The sequence below is a fragment of the Procambarus clarkii genome, unplaced genomic scaffold, assembly GCF_040958095.1.
Source record: "Procambarus clarkii isolate CNS0578487 unplaced genomic scaffold, FALCON_Pclarkii_2.0 HiC_scaffold_131, whole genome shotgun sequence".
NCBI lineage: Eukaryota > Metazoa > Arthropoda > Malacostraca > Decapoda > Cambaridae > Procambarus > Procambarus clarkii.
Window position 1 is genome coordinate 930,804 of NW_027189164.1, and position 16,640 is coordinate 947,443.

The 16,640-nt window shown below is 58.7% G+C and overlaps 1 protein-coding gene and 1 pseudogene across 1 annotated transcript; both read left to right on the top strand.

The window, feature by feature from the left end:
- Positions 1-9,442, top strand: LOC138360916 (mucin-2-like; annotated as a pseudogene).
- Positions 9,443-10,305: 863 nt separating this feature from the next.
- LOC138360912 (uncharacterized) lies at positions 10,306-12,699 on the top strand (the record flags this gene model as incomplete). Its single annotated transcript, XM_069320412.1, has 1 exon — positions 10,306-12,699. A coding segment is annotated over one exon (2,394 nt), but the record flags the coding sequence as incomplete, so codon positions are not given.
- Positions 12,700-16,640: the final 3,941 nt, after the last annotated feature.

Consider the following 16,640-nt stretch of genomic DNA (forward strand, 5'->3'; position numbering starts at 1 on the left):
GCACCACTACCCTCCTCCTCCTCTGCACCACTACCCTCCTTCTCCTCTGCACCACTACCCTCCTCTTCCTCTGCACCACTACCCTCTTCCTCCTCTGCACCACTACCCTCCTCCTCATCTGCACCACTACCCTCCCCCAACTCTGCACCACTACCCTCCTCCTCCTCTGCACCAATACCCTCCTCCTCCTCTGCACCACTACCCTCCCATTCCTCTGCACCACTACCCTCCTCCTCCTCTGCACCACTACCCTCCTCCTCCTCGGCACCACTACCCACCTCCTCCTCTACACCACTACCCTCCTCCTCCTTTGCACAACTCCCCTCCTCCTCTGCATCACTACCCTTCTCCTCCTCTACACCACTACCCTCCTCCTCCTCTGCACCACTACCCTCCCCCTCCGCTGCACCACTACCCTCCCCCTCCGCTGCACCACTACCCTTCCCCTACTCTGCACCATTACCCTCCTCCTCTGCACTACTACCCACCTCCTCTGCATCACTACCCTCATACTCCTCTGCACCACTACCCTCCTCCTCCTCTGCACCTCTACCCTCCTTCTCCTCTGCACCACTACCCTCCTCCTCCTCTGCACCACTACCCTCTTCCTCCTCGGCACCACTACCCTCATCCTCCTCTGCACCACTACCCTCCTCCTCCTCTGCACCACTACCCTCCCCCTACTCTGCACCACTACCCTCCTCCTCCTCTGCACCACTACCCACCTCCTCTGCATCACTACCCTCATACTACTCTGAACCACTACCCTCCTCCTCCTCTGCACCACTACCCTCCCCCTACTCTGCACCACTACCCTCCTCCTCCTCTACACCACTACCCACCTCCTCTGCATCACTACCCTCATACTACTCTGAACCACTACCCTCCTCCTCCTCTGCACCACTAACCTCCTTCTCTGCACCACTACCTTCCTCCTCCTCTGCATCACTACCCTCATACTACTCTGAACCACTACCCTCCACCTCCTCTCCACCACTTCCCTCCTCGTCCTCTGCACCACTACCCTCCTCCTCCTCCTCCTCCTCTTCCTCCTCCTCCTCCTCCTCCTCCTCCTCCTCCTCCTCCTCCTCCTCCTCCTCCTCTGCACCACTACCCTGCCCCTCCTCCTCTGCACCACTACCCTCCTCCTCTGCAAAACTTCCCTCCTCCTTCTCTGCGTCACTACCCTCCTCCTTCTCTGCACCATTACCCTCCTTCTTCTCTGCATCACTACCCTCCACCTCCTCTTCTGCACCACTACCCTCCTCCTAGTCTGCACCACTACTCTCCTCCTCCTCTGCACAACTACCCTCCAATTCTGCACCACTATCATCCTCCTCCTCTGCACCACTACCCTCCTCCTACTCTGCACAACTACCCCCCTCCTCTGCACCACTATTCTCCTCCTCTGCACCACTACCATCCTTCTCTGCACCACTACCCTCCTCCTCCTCTGCTCCACTACCCTCCTCCTCTGTACCACTACCCTCCTCCTCTGCACCACTACCCTCCTCCTCTGCACCACTACCCTCCTCCTCTGCACCACTACCCTCCTCCAATGCACCACTACCCTCCAATTCTGCACCACTACCCTCCACGTCCTCTGAACCACTTTCCCTCCTCCTCTGCACCACTACCCTACTCCTCTGCACCACTACCCTCCTCCTCTGCTCCACTACCCTCCTCCTCCTCTGCACCACTACCTTCCTCCTCTGCACCACTACCCTCCTCCTTATCTGCACCACTACCCTCCTCTTCCTCTCACTCACTACCCTTCTCCTTCTCTGCACCACTACCCTCCTCCTCCTCTGCACCACTACCCTCCTCCTTCTCTGCAACACTACCCCCCTCCTCTGCACCACTACCCTTCTCCAATGCCCCACTACCCTCCAATTCTTCACCACTACCCTCCACGTCCTCTGAACCACTTTCCCTCCTCCTCTGCACCACTACCCTACGCCTCTGCACCACTACCCTCCTCCTCTGCACCACTACCCTCCTCCTCCTCTGCACCACTACCCTCCTCCTCTGCACCACTACCCTCCTCCTTATCTGGACCACTACCCTCCTCCTCTGCACCACTACCCTCCTCCTTTGCATCAATACATTCCTCCTCCTCTGCACCACTACCCTCCTCCTCCTCTGCACCACTACCCTCCTTCTCTGCACCACTACCCTCCTCCTCTGCACCACTACCCTCCTACTCCTCTGCACCACTACCCTCCTCCTCTGCACCACTACCCTCCTCCTCTGCACCACTACCCTCCTCCTACTCTGCACAACTACCTTCCTCCTCTGCACCACTACCCTCCTCCTCTGCACCACTACCCTCCTTCTCCTCTGCACGACTACCCTCCTCCTCTGCACCAATACCCTCTTCCTTCTCTGCATCACTACCCTCCTCCTCCTCTGCACTACTACCCTCCTACTCTGCACAACTACCCCCATCCTCTGCACCACTACTCTCCTCATTCTCTGCACCGCTACTTCCTCCTCCTCTGCAGCACTACCTTCATTTTCCTCTCACTCACTACCCTCCTCCTTCTCTGCACCACTACCCTCCTCCTCCTCTGCACCACTACCCTTCTCCAATGCACCACTACCCTCCAATTCTGCACCACTATCATCCTCCTCCTCTGCACCACTACCCTCCTTCTCCTCTGCACGACTACCCTCCTTCTCCTCTGCACAACTACCCTCCTCTTCCTCTGCACCACTACCCTCCTCTTCCTCTGCACCACTAACCTCCTCCTCCTCCTCCTCCTCCTCCTCCTCCCCCTCCTCCTCCTCTACACCACTACCCTCCTTATCCTCTGCACCACTACCCTCCTCCTCAGCACCACTACCCTCCTCCTCTGCACCACTACCTTCCTTCTCTGCACCACTACCTTCCTCCTCCTCCTCCTCTGCACCACTACCCTGTCCCTCCTCCTCTGCAAAACTACCCTCCTCCTCCTCCTCTCCACCACTTCCCTCCTCGTCCTCTGCACCACTACCCTCCTCCTCCTCCTCCTCCTCTTCCTCTGCACCACTACCCTGCCCCTCCTCCTCTGCACCACTACCCTCCTCCTTTGCAAAACTTCCCTCCTCCTTCTCTGCGTCACTACCCTCCTCCTCCTCTGCACCATTACCCTCCTTCTTCTCTGCATCACTACCCTCCACCTCCTCTTCTGCACCACTACCCTCCTCCTCCTCTGCACCACTACTCTCCTCCTCCTCTGCACAACTACCCTCCAATTCTGCACCACTATCATCCTCCTCCTCTGCACCACTACCCTCCTCCTACTCTGCACAACTACCCTCCTCCTCTGCACCACTATTCTCCTAATCTGCACCACTACCCTCCTTCTCTGCACCACTACCCTCCTCCTCCTCTGCACCACTACCCTCCTCCTCTGTACCACTACCCTCCTCCTCTGCACCACTACCTTCCTCCTCTGCATCACTACCCTCCACCTCTTCCTCTGCACCACTACCCTCCTACTCCTCTGCACTACTACCCTCCTCCTTTTCTGCACTACTACCCTCCTCCTCCTCTGCACCACTACCCTCTTCCTTCTCTGCACCACTACCTTTCTCCTCCTCTGCACCACTACCCTCCTTCTCTGCACCACTACCCTCCTTCTCTGCACCACTGCCCTCCTCCTCTGCACCACTACCCTCTTCCTCCTCTGCACCACTACCCTCCTCCTACTCTGCACCACTACCCTCCACCTCTGCACCACTACCCTCCTCCTCCTCTGCACCATTACCCTCCTCCTCCTCTGCACCACTACCCTCCTTCTCTGCACCACTACCCTCCTTCTCTGCACCACTACCCTCCACCTCTGCACCACTACCCTCCTCCTCCTCTGCACCATTACCCTCCTCCTCCTCTGCAGCAATACCCTCTTCCTTCTCTGCATCACTACCCTCCTCCTCCTCTGCACTACTACCCTCCTACTCTGCACAACTACCCCCATCCTCTGCACCACTACTCTCCTCATTCTCTGCACCGCTAGCTCCTCCTCCTCTGCACCACTACCCTCCTCCTACTCTGCACCACTACCCACCTCCTCCTCTGCAGCACTACCCTCATTTTCCTCTCACTCACTACACTCCTCCTTCTCTGCACCACTACCCTCCTCCTCCTCTGCACCACTACCCTTCTCCAATGCACCACTACCCTCCAATTCTGCACCACTATCATCCTCCTCCTCTGCACCACTACCCTCCTTCTCCTCTGCACGACTACCCTCCTTCTCCTCTGCACCACTACCCTCCTCCTACTCTGCACCACTACCCTCCTCTTCCTCTGCACCACTAACCTCCTCCTCCTCCTCCTCCTCCTCCTCTACACCACTACCCTCCTTATCCTCTGCACCACTACCCTCCTCCTCAGCACCACTACCCTCCTCCTCTGCACCACTACCCTCCTTCTCTGCACCACTACCTTCCTCCTCCTCCTCCTCTGCACCACTACCCTGCCCCTCCTCCTCTGGAAAACTACCCTCCTCCTCCTCCTCTGCACCACTACCCTCCTCCTCCTCCTCCTCCTCCTCCTCCTCCTCCTCCTCCTCCTCTGCACCACTACCCTCCTCCTCTGCAAAACTTCCCTCCTCCTTCTCTGCGTCACTACCCTCCTCCTCCTCTGCACCATTACCCTCCTCCTTCTCTGCATCACTACCCTCCACCTCCTCTTCTGCACCACTACCCTCCTCCTCCTCTGCACCACTACTCTCCTCCTCCTGTGCACAACTACCCTCCAATTCTGCACCACTATCATCCTCCTCCTCTGCACCACTACCCTCCTCCTCTGCACCACTACCCATCTCCTCTGCACCACTACCCTCCTCCTCCTCTGCACCACTACCCTGCTCCTCCTCTGTACCACTACCCTCATCCTCTGCACCACTACCCTCCTCCTCCTCTTCACAACTACCCACCTCCTCTGCATCTCTACCCTCCTCCTCCTCTGCACCACTACCCTCCTCCTTCTCTGCAGCACTACCCTCTTCCTTCTCTGCATCACTACCCTCCTCCTCCTCTGCACCACTACTCTCCTCATTCTCTGCACCGCTACCCTCCTCCTCCTCTGCATCACTACCCTCCTCCTCCTCTGCACCACTACCCTCCTCCTCCTCTGAACCACTACCCTCCTCCTCCTCTGCACCACTACCCTCCTTCTCCTCTGCACCACTACCCTCCTCCTCCTCTGCACCACTACCCTCCTTCTCCTCTGCACGACTACCCTCCTTCTCCTCTGCACCACTACCCTCCTCCTCCTCTGCACCACTACACTCCTCCTCCTCTGCACCACTAACCTCCTCCTCCTCCTCCTCCTCCTCCTCTACACCACTACCCTCCTTGTCCTCTGCACCACTACCCTCATCCTCTGCACTACTACCCTCCTTCTCTGCACCACTACCCTCCTCCTCTGCACCACTACCCTCATCCTCTGCACCACTACCCTCCTTCTCTGCATCACTACCCTCCTCCTCCTCCTCCTCTGCACCACTTCCCTGCCCCTCTTCCTCTGCACCACTACCCTCCTCCTCCTCTCCACCACTTCCCTCCTCGTCCTCTGCACCACTACCCTCCTCCTCCTCTTCCTCTGCACCACTACCCTGCCCCTCCTCCTCTGCACCACTACCCTCCTCCTTTGCAAAACTTCCCTCCTCCTTCTCTGCGTCACTACCCTCCTCCTCTTCTGCACCACTACCCTCCTCCTCCTGTGCACCACTACCCTCCTCCTCCTCTGCACAACTACCCTCCAATTCTGCACCACTATCATCCTCCTCCTCTGCGCCATTACCCTCCTTCTCTTCACAACAACCCTCCTCCTCTGCACCACTATTCTCCTCACTCTTTGCACCACTACCAACCACCTCCTCTTCTGCGCCACTACCCTCCTCCTCCTCTGCACCACTACCTTCCTCCTCTGCACCACTACCCTCCTCCTCCTCTGCACTACTACCCTCCTTCTCCTCTGCACTACTACCCTCCTCCTCTGCACCACTACCCACCTCCTCTGCACCACTACGCTAATCCTCCTCTGCACCACTATCCTCCTCCTCCTCTGCACCACTACCCTCATCCTCTGCACCACTACCCTCCTCCTCCTCATCACCACTACCCACCTCCTCTACACCACTACCCTCCTCCTCCTCTGCACCACTACCCTCCTCCTCCTCTGCACCACTACCCTCCACCTCCTCTGCACAACTACCCTCCTCTTCCTCTGCATCACTACCCTCCTCCTCCTCTGCACCACTACCCTCCTCCTTCTCTGCAGCACTACCCTCCTCCTCTGCAACACTACCCTCCTCCTCTGCACCACTACCCCCCTTCTCCTCTGCACCACTACCTTCCTCCTACTTTACACCACCACTCTCCTCCTCTGCACCACTACCCCCCTTCTCCTTTGCACCACTAAGTTCCTCCTCCTCTGCACCACTACCCTCCTCCTCTGCACCACTACCCTAGTCCTTCTCTGCACCACTACCCTCCTCCTCCTCTGCACCACTACCCTCCTCCTCCTCTGCACCACTACACTCCTCTACCCCCTACTCCTCTGCACAAATGCCCTCCCCCTCCTCTTCTGCACCACTACCCTCCTCCTCTGCACCACATCCCTTCTCCTCTGCACCACTACCCTCCTCCTCTGCACCGGTAACCTCCTCCTCCTCCTCCTCCTCTGCACCACTACCCTCCTCCTTTGCATCACTACATTCCTCCTCCTCTGCACCACTACACTTCTCCACTGCACCACTACCCTCCTCCTTTGCGTCACTACTACCCTCCTTCTCTGCACCACTACCCTCCTCCTCTACACCACTACCCTCCTTATCCTCTGCACCACTACCCTCCTCCTCAGCACCACTACCCTCCTCCTCTGCACCACTACCCATCTCCTCTGCACCACTACCCTCCTCCTCCTCTGCACCACTACCCTGCTCATCCTCTGTACCACTACCCTCATCCTCAGCACCACTACCCTCCTCCTCCTCTGCATCACTATCCTCCTCCTTCTCTGCAGCACTACCCTCCTCCTCTGCACCACTACCCTCCTCCTCCTCTGCACCACTACCCTCCTCCTCCTCTGAACCACTACCCTCCTCCTCCTCTGCACCACTACCCTCCTCCTCTTCAGCACCACTACCCTCCTCTTCTGCACCACTACCCTCCTCCTCTGCACCACTACCCTCCTCCTCCTCTGCAGCACTACCCATCTCTTCCTCTCACTCACTACCCTCCTCCTTCTCTGCACCACTACCCTCCTCCTCCTCTGCACCACTACCCTCCTCCTCTGCACCACTACCCTCCTCCTTCTCTGCACCACTACCCTCCTCCTAATCTGCACCACTACCCTCCTCCTCCTCTCCACCACTTCCCTCCTCGTCCTCTGCACCACTACCCTCCTCCTCCTCTTCCTCTGCACCACTACCCTGCCCCTCCTCCTCTGCACCACTACCCTCCTCCTCTGCAAAACTTCCCTCCTCCTTCTCTGCGTCACTACCCTCCTCCTCTTCTGCACCACTACCCTCCTCCTCCTGTGCACCACTACCCTCCTCCTCCTCTGCACCACTACCCTCCTCCTACTCTGCACAACAACCCTCCTCCTCTGCACAACTACCCTCCTCCTCTTGTGCGCCACTACCCTCCTCCTCCTCTGCACCACTACCCACCTCCTCTGCACCACTACCCTAATCCTCATCTGCACCACTACCCTCCTCCTACTCTGCACAACAACCCTCCTCCTCTGCACTACTACCCTCCTCCTCTGCACCACTACCCACCTCCTCTGCACCACTATCCTCCTCCTCTGCACCACAATCCTCCTCCTCCTCTGCACCACTACCCTCCTCCTCCTCTGCACAATTGCCCTCCCCCTCCTCTTTTGCACCACTACCCTCCTCCTCTGCACCACTTCCCTCCACGTCCTCTGCACCACTTTCCCTCCTCCTCTGCACCACTACCCTCCTCCTCTGCACCACTACCCGCCTTCTCCGCTGCACCACTACCCTCCTCCTCCTCTGCACCACTACCCTCCTCCTCCTCTGCACCACTAACCTCCTCCTCCTCCTCCTCCTCCTCTACACCACTACCGTCCTTGTCCTCTGCACCACTACCCTCCTCCTCTGCACCACTACCCTCCTTCTCTGCACCACTACCCTCCTCCTCCTCCTCCTCTGCACCACTACCCTGCCCGTCCTCCTTTGCACCACTACCCTCCTCCTACTCCTCCTCCTCTGCACCACTACCCTGCCCCTCCTCCTCTGCAAAACTTCCCTCCTTCTCTGCGTCACTACCCTCCTCCTCCTCTGCACCATTACCCTCCTCCTTCTCTGCATCACTACCCTCCACCTCCTCTTCTGCACCACTACCCTCCTCCTCCTCTGCACCACTACCCTCCTCCTCCTCTGCACCACTACCCTCCTCCTCCTCTGCACAACTACCCTCCAATTCTGCACCACTACCCTCCTCCTACTCTGCACAACTACCCTCCTCCTATGCACCACTATTCTCCTCATTCTTTGCACCACTACCAACCACCTCCTCTTCTGCACCACTACCCTCCTCCTCCTCTGCACCACTACCTTCCTCCTCTGCACCACTACCCTCCTCCTCCTTTGCACTACTACCCTCCTCCTAATCTGCACCAGTACCCTCATCCTCTGCACCACTACCCTCCTCCTCCTCTTCACCACTACCCACCTCCTCTGCACCACTACCCTCCTCCTCCTCTGCACCACTACCCTCTTCCTCCTCTGCACCACTACCCTCCTCCTCTGCACAACTACCCTCCTACTCCCCTGCACCACTACCCTCCTCCTCCTCTCCACCACTAACCTCCTCCTCCTCTGAACCACTACCCTACCCTTCAGCACCACTACCCTTCTTCTCCTCTGCACCACTACCCTCCTCCTCCTCTGCACCACAACCTTCCTCTTCCTCTGCACCACTACCCTCCTCCTCTGCACTACTTCCCTCCTCCTCCTCTGCACCACTACCCTCCTCCTCCTCTGCACCACAACCTTCCTCTTCCTCTGCACCACTACCCTCCTCCTCTGCACTACTTCCCTCCTCCTCCTCTGCACCACTACCCTCCTCCTCCTCTGCACCACAACCGTCCTCCTCTGCACCACTACCCTCCTCCTCTACACCACTATCTTCCTCTTCCTCTGCGCCACTAATCTCCTCCTGCTCTGCACCACTACCCTTATCCTCCTCTGCACCACTACCCTCCTCCTCCTCTGCACCACTACCCACCTCCTCTGCACCACTACCCTCCTCCTTCTCTGCACCACTACCCTCCTCCTCCTCTGCACTACTACCCTCCTCCTCCTCTGCACTACTACCCTCCTCCTCTGCACCACTACCCTCCTCCTGCTTTGCACCACTACCCTCCTCCTCCTCTGCACCCCTACCAACCTCCTCTGCACCACTACCCTCCTCCTCCTCTGCATCACTACCCTCCTCCTCTGCACCACTACCCTAATCCTCTGCAACACTACCCTCCTCCTCCTCTTCACCACTACCCACCTCCTCTGCACCACTACCCTCCTCCTCTGCACCACTACCCTCATCCTCTGCACCACTACCCTCCTCCTCCTCTGCACCACTACCCTCCTCCTCCTTTCAACCACTACCCTACCCCTCAGTACCACTACCCTCCTCCTCCTCTGCGCCACTACCCTCTTCATCCTCTGCACCACTACCCACCTCCTCTGCACCACTACCCTCCTCCTCCTCTGCACCACTACCTTCCTCTTCCTCTGCACCACTACCCTCCTCCTCCTCTGCACCACTACCCTCCTCCTCGTCTGCACCACTACCCTCCTCCTCCTCTGCACCACTAACCTCCACCTCCTCTGCACCACTACTCTCCTCCTCTGCATCACTACCCTCCTCCTCCTCTGCACCACTACCCTCCTCCTGTGCACCACTAACCTCCTCCTGCTCTGCACCACAACCCTCCTCCTCTGCACCACTACCCTCCTCCTCTGCACCACTACCATCCTCCTGCTCTGCACCACTACCCTCCTCCTCCTCTGCACCACTACCCTCCTCCTACTCTACACCACTACCCTCCTCTTCCTCTCCACCACTACCCTCCTCCTCCTCTGCACCACTACCCTCCTGCTCTGCACCACTACCCTCCTCTTCCTCTCCACTACTACCCTAATCCTCCTCTGCACCACTACCCTCCTCCGCCTCCTCTGCATCACTACCCTCCTCCACTGCACCACTACCCTCCTCCTCCTCTGCACCACTATCCTTCTCCTCCTCCTCTGTACCACTACCTTCTTCCTCTCTACCACTACCCTCCTCCTCCTCTGCACCACTACCCTCCAGCTCAGCACCACTACCCTCCTCCTCCTCCTCTGCACCACTACCCTCCTCTTCCTCATCCTCCTCTGCACCACTACCCTCCTCTTCCTCATCCTCAGTGGTGCACCACTACCCTCCTCCTCCTCTGCACCACTACCCTCCTCCTCCTCTGCACAACTACCCTCCTCTTCCTCTGCACCACTACCCTCCTCCTCCTCTGCACCACTACCCTCCTCCTCCTCTGCACCACTACCCTCCTCCTCCTGTGCACAACTACCCTCCTCTTCCTCTGCACCACTACCCTCCTCCTCCCCTGCAACACTACCCTCCTCCTCTGCACCACTACCCCCGTTCTCCTCTGCACCACTACCTTCCTCCTCCTTTACACCACCACCCTCCTCCTCCTCTGCACCACTACCCTCCTCCTCCTCTGCACCACTACCCTCCTCCTACTCTGTACCACTGCCCACCCCTTCCGTTGCACCACTACCCTCCCCCTACTCTGCACCACTACCCTCCTCCTCCTCTGCACAACTACCCACCTCCTCTGCATCACTACCCTCATACTCCTCTGCACCACTACCCTCCTCCTCCTCTGCACCACTACCCTCCTTCTCCTCTGCACCACTACCCTCCTCTTCCTCTGCACCACTACCCTCTTCCTCCTCTGCACCACTACCCTCCTCCTCATCTGCACCACTACCCTCCCCCAACTCTGCACCACTACCCTCCTCCTCCTCTGCACCAATACCCTCCTCCTCCTCTGCACCACTACCCTCCCATTCCTCTGCACCACTACCCTCCTCCTCCTCTGCACCACTACCCTCCTCCTCCTCGGCACCACTACCCACCTCCTCCTCTACACCACTACCCTCCTCCTCCTTTGCACAACTCCCCTCCTCCTCTGCATCACTACCCTTCTCCTCCTCTACACCACTACCCTCCTCCTCCTCTGCACCACTACCCTCCCCCTCCGCTGCACCACTACCCTCCCCCTCCGCTGCACCACTACCCTCCCCCTACTCTGCACCATTACCCTCCTCCTCTGCACTACTACCCACCTCCTCTGCATCACTACCCTCATACTCCTCTGCACCACTACCCTCCTCCTCCTCTGCACCTCTACCCTCCTTCTCCTCTGCACCACTACCCTCCTCCTCCTCTGCACCACTACCCTCTTCCTCCTCGGCACCACTACCCTCATCCTCCTCTGCACCACTACCCTCCTCCTCCTCTGCACCACTACCCTCCCTCTACTCTGCACCACTACCCTCCTCCTCCTCTGCACCACTACCCACCTCCTCTGCATCACTACCCTCATACTACTCTGAACCACTACCCTCCTCCTCCTCTGCACCACTAACCTCCTTCTCTGCACCACTACCTTCCTCCTCCTCTGCACCACTACCCTCTTCCTCCTCTGCACCACTACCCTCCTCCTCCTCTGCACCACTACCCTCCTCCTCCTCTGCACCACTACCCTCCTCCTCTGCACCACTACCCTCTTCCTCTGCACCACTACCCTCTTCCTCTGCACCACTACCCTCCTCCTCCTTCTCTGCACCACTACCCTCCTCCTCCTTCTCTGCACCACTACCCTCCTCCTCTGCACCACTACCCTCCTTCTCCTCTGCACCACTACACTCCTCCACCTCTGCACCACTATCCTCCTCTTCGTCTGCACCACAACCCTCATCCTCCTCTTCGTCTGCACCACAACCCTCATCCTCCTCTTCACCACTACCCTCCTCCTCCTCTGCTCCACTACCCTCCTTCTCCTCTGTACCACTACACTCCTCCTCCTCTGCACCACTATCCTCCTCGTCCTCTGCACCACTACCCTCCTCCTCCTCTGCATCACTACCCTGCTCCTCCTCTACACCACTACCCTCCTCCTCCTCTGCACCACTACCCTTCTCCTCGTCTGCACCACTACCCTCTTCCTCTGCACCACTTCCCTCCTCCTCCTCCTCTGGACCACTACCCTCATCCTCCTCTGCACAACTACCCTCCTCCTCTGCACCACCACCCTCCTCCTCCTCTGCATCACTACCCTCCTCCTCCTCTGCACCACTACCCTCCTTCTCCTCTGCACCAACACCCTCCTCTTCCTCTGCACCACAACCACTCATCCTCCTCTTCACCACTACCCTCCTCCTCCTCTGCATCACTACCCTCCTCCTCCTCTGCACCACTACCCTCCTCCTCCTCTGCACAACTACCCACCTCCTCTGCATCACTACCCTCATACTCCTCTGCACCACTACCCTCCTCCTCCTCTGCACCACTACCCTCCTTCTCCTCTGCACCACTACCCTCCTCTTCCTCTGCACCACTACCCTCTTCCTCCTCTGCACCACTACCCTCCTCCTCCTCTGCACCACTACCCTCCCCCAACTCTGCACCACTACCCTCCTCCTCCTCTGCACCAATACCCTCCTCCTCCTCTGCACCACTACCCTCACATTCCTCTGCACCACTACCCTCCTCCTCCTCTGCACCACTACCCTCCTCCTCCTCGGCACCACTACCCACCTCCTCCTCTACACCACTACCCTCCTCCTCCTTTGCACAACTCCCCTCCTCCTCTGCATCACTACCCTTCTCCTCCTCTACACCACTACCCTCCTCCTCTGTACCACTACCCTCCCCCTCCGCTGCACCACTACCCTCCCCCTCCGCTGAACCACTACGCTCCCCCTACTCTGCACCATTACCCTCCTCCTCTGCACTACTACCCACCTCCTCTGCATCACTACCCTCATACTCCTCTGCACCACTACCCTCCTCCTCCTCTGCACCTCTACCCTCCTTCTCCTCTGCACCACTACCCTCCTCCTCCTCTGCACCACTACCCTCTTCCCCCTCGGCACCACTACCCTCATCCTCCTCTGCACCACTACCCTCCTCCTCCTCTGCACCACTACCCTCCTCCTCTGCACCACTACCCTCCTCCTCCTCTGCACCACTACCCTCCTCTTCTGCACCACTACCCTCCTCCTCTGCACCACAACCCTCGTCCTCCTCTTCACCACTACCCTCCTCCTTTGCACCAATACCCACCTCCTCCTTTACACCACTACCCTCCTCCTCCTCTGCACCACTACCCTCCGCCTCCTCTTCCTCCTCCTCCTCTGCACCACTACCCTCCTCCTCTGCATCACTACCCTCCTCCTCCTCTGCACCACTACCCTCCTCCTCCTCTGCACCACTACCCTCCTCCTCCTCTACACTACTACCCTCCTCCTCTGCATCACTACCCTCCTCCTCCTCTGCACCACTACCCTCCTCCTCTGCACCACTTCCCTCCTTCTCCTCCTCTGCACCACTACCCTCATCCTCCTCTGCACCACTTTCCTCCTCCTCTGCACCACGTTCTTCCTCCTCCTCCTCCGCACCATTACCCTCCTCCTCTGCACCACTTCCCTTCTTCTCTTCCTCTGCACCACTACCCTCCTCCTACTCTGTACCACTACCCTCCTCCTCCTCTACACCACTACCCTCCTCCTACTCTGCACCACTACCCTCCTCCTCCTCTACACCACTACCCTCCTCCTACTCTGCACCACTACCCTCCTCCTCCTCTACACCACTACCCTTCTCCTCTGAACCACTACCTTCTTCCTCTTCACCACTACCCTCTTCCTCCTCCTCCTCCTCTGCACCACTACCCTCCTCCTACTCTGTACCACTACCCTCCCCCTCCGCTGCACCACTACCCTCCCCCTACTCTGCACCACTACCCTCCTCCTTCTCTGCACCACTACCCACCTCCTCTGCATCACTACCCTCATACTACTCTGAACCACTACCCTCCTCCTCCTCTGCACCACTAACCTCCTTCTCTGCACCACTACCCTCCTCCTCCTCTGCACCACTACCCTCTTCCTCCTCTGCACCACTACCCTCCTCCTCCTCTGCACCACTACCCTCCTCCTCCTCTGCACCACTACCCTCCTCCTCTGCACCACTACCCTCTTCCTCTGCACCACTACCCTCTTCCTCTGCACCACTACCCTCCTCCTCCTTCTCTGCACCACTACTCTCCTCCTCTGCACCACTACCCTCCTTCTCCTCTGCACCACTACACTCCTCCACCTCTGCACCACTATCCTCCTCTTCGTCTGCACCACAACCCTCATCCTCCTCTTCACAACTACCCTCCTCCTCCTCTGCTCCACTACCCTCCTTCTCCTCTGTACCACTACACTCCTCCTCCTCTGCACCACTATCCTCCTCGTCCTCTGCACCACTACCCTCCTCCTCCTCTGCATCACTACCCTGCTCCTCCTCTACACCACTACCCTCCTCCTCCTCTGCACCACTACCCTCCTCCTCGTCTGCACCACTACCCTCCTCCTCTGCACCACTTCCCTCCTCCTCCTCCTCTGGACCACTACCCTCATCCTCCTCTGCACAACTACCCTCCTCCTCTGCACCACCACCCTCCTCCTCCTCTGCATCACTACCCTCCTCCTCCTCTGCACCACTACCCTCCTTCTCCTCTGCACCAACACCCTCCTCTTCCTCTGCACCACAACCACTCATCCTCCTCTTCACCACTACCCTCCTCCTCCTCTGCACCACTACCCTCCTCCTCCTCTGCATAACTACCCTCCTTCTCTGCACCACTACCCTCCTCCTCCTCTGCACCACTACCCTCCTCCTCCTCTGCATAACTACCCTCCTTCTCTGCACCACTACCCTCATCCTCCTCTGCACCACTACCCTCCTTCTCCTCTGCACCAACACCCTCCTCTTCCTCTGCACCACAACCACTCATCCTCCTCTTCACCACTACCCTCCTACTCCTCTGCACCACTACCCTCCTCCTCCTCTGCATAACTACCCTCCTTCTCTGCACCACTACCCTCATCCTCCTCTGCACCACTACCCTCCTCCTCCTCTGCACCACTACTCTCCTCGAAATCTGCATCACTACCCTCCTCCTCTGCACCACTACTCTCCTCCTCCTCTGCACCACTACCCTCCTCCTCCTCTTCACCACAACCCTCATCCTCTTCTGCACCACTACACTCCTACTCCTGTGCACCGCAACCCTCCTCCTCCTCCTCTGCACCACTACCCTCCTCCTCCTTCTCTGCTTCACTTCTCTCCTCCTACTCTGCACCACTACCCTTCTCTGCACCACTACCCTCCTCCTCCTCTGAACCACTACCCCCTCCTCCTTCTCTGCACCACTACCCTCCTCCTCCTCTGCACCACTACCCTCCTCCTCCTTCTCTGCACCACTACCCTGCTCCTCCTCTGCACCACTACCCCCCTCCTCCTCCTCTGCACCACTACCCTCCTCCTTCTCTGCACCACTACCCTCCTCTTCTGCACCACTACCCTCCTCCTCTGCACCACAACCCTCCTCCTCTTCACCACTACCCTCCTTCTCCTCTGCACCACTACACTCCTCCTCTTCACCACTACCCACCTCCTCCTCATTTGCACCACTACCCTCCTCCTACTCTGCACCACTACCCTCATCCTCCTCTGCGGTACTATCCTCCCTCCTCCTACTCTGCACCACTACCCTACTCCTCCTCTGCACCACTAACCTCCTCCTCTGCACCACTACCCTCCTCCTCTGCACCACTACCCTCCTCCTCCTCTGCACCACTACCTTCCTCCTCCTCCTCTGCACCACTACCCTCCTCCTCCTCCTCCTCTACACCACTACCCTCCACCTCTGCATCACTACCCTCCTACTTCATTACACCACTACCCTCCGCCTCCTCTGGACCACTACCCTCCTCCTCCTCTGCACCACTACCCTCCTCCTCTGCACCATTACCCTCCTCCTTCTCTGCATCACTATCCTCCTCCTCCTCTGCACCACTACCCTCCTCCTCCTCTGCACCACTTCCCTCCTCCTCCTCTGCATCACTACCCTCCTCCTCCTCTGCACCACTCCCCTCCTCCTCCTCTGCCCCACTACCCTCCTCTGCACCACTATCCTCCACCTCTGCACCACTACCCTCCTCCTCCTCCTCCTCTGCACCACTACCCTCCTCCTCTGCACCACTACCCTCCTCCTCTGCACCACTACCCTCCTCCTCCTCTGCACCACTACCCTCCTCCTCCTTCTCTGCACCACTACACTCCTCCTTCTCTGCACCACTACCCTCCTCTTCTGCACCACTACCCTCCTCCTCTGCACCACTACCCTCCTCCACCTCTGCTCCACTACCCTCCTCTTCTGCACCACTACCCTCCTCCTCCTCTGAACCACTACCCTCTTCCTCTTCACCACTACCCTCCTCCACTTCACCACTACCCTCCTCCTCCTCCTTTGCACCACTTCCCTCCTCCTACTC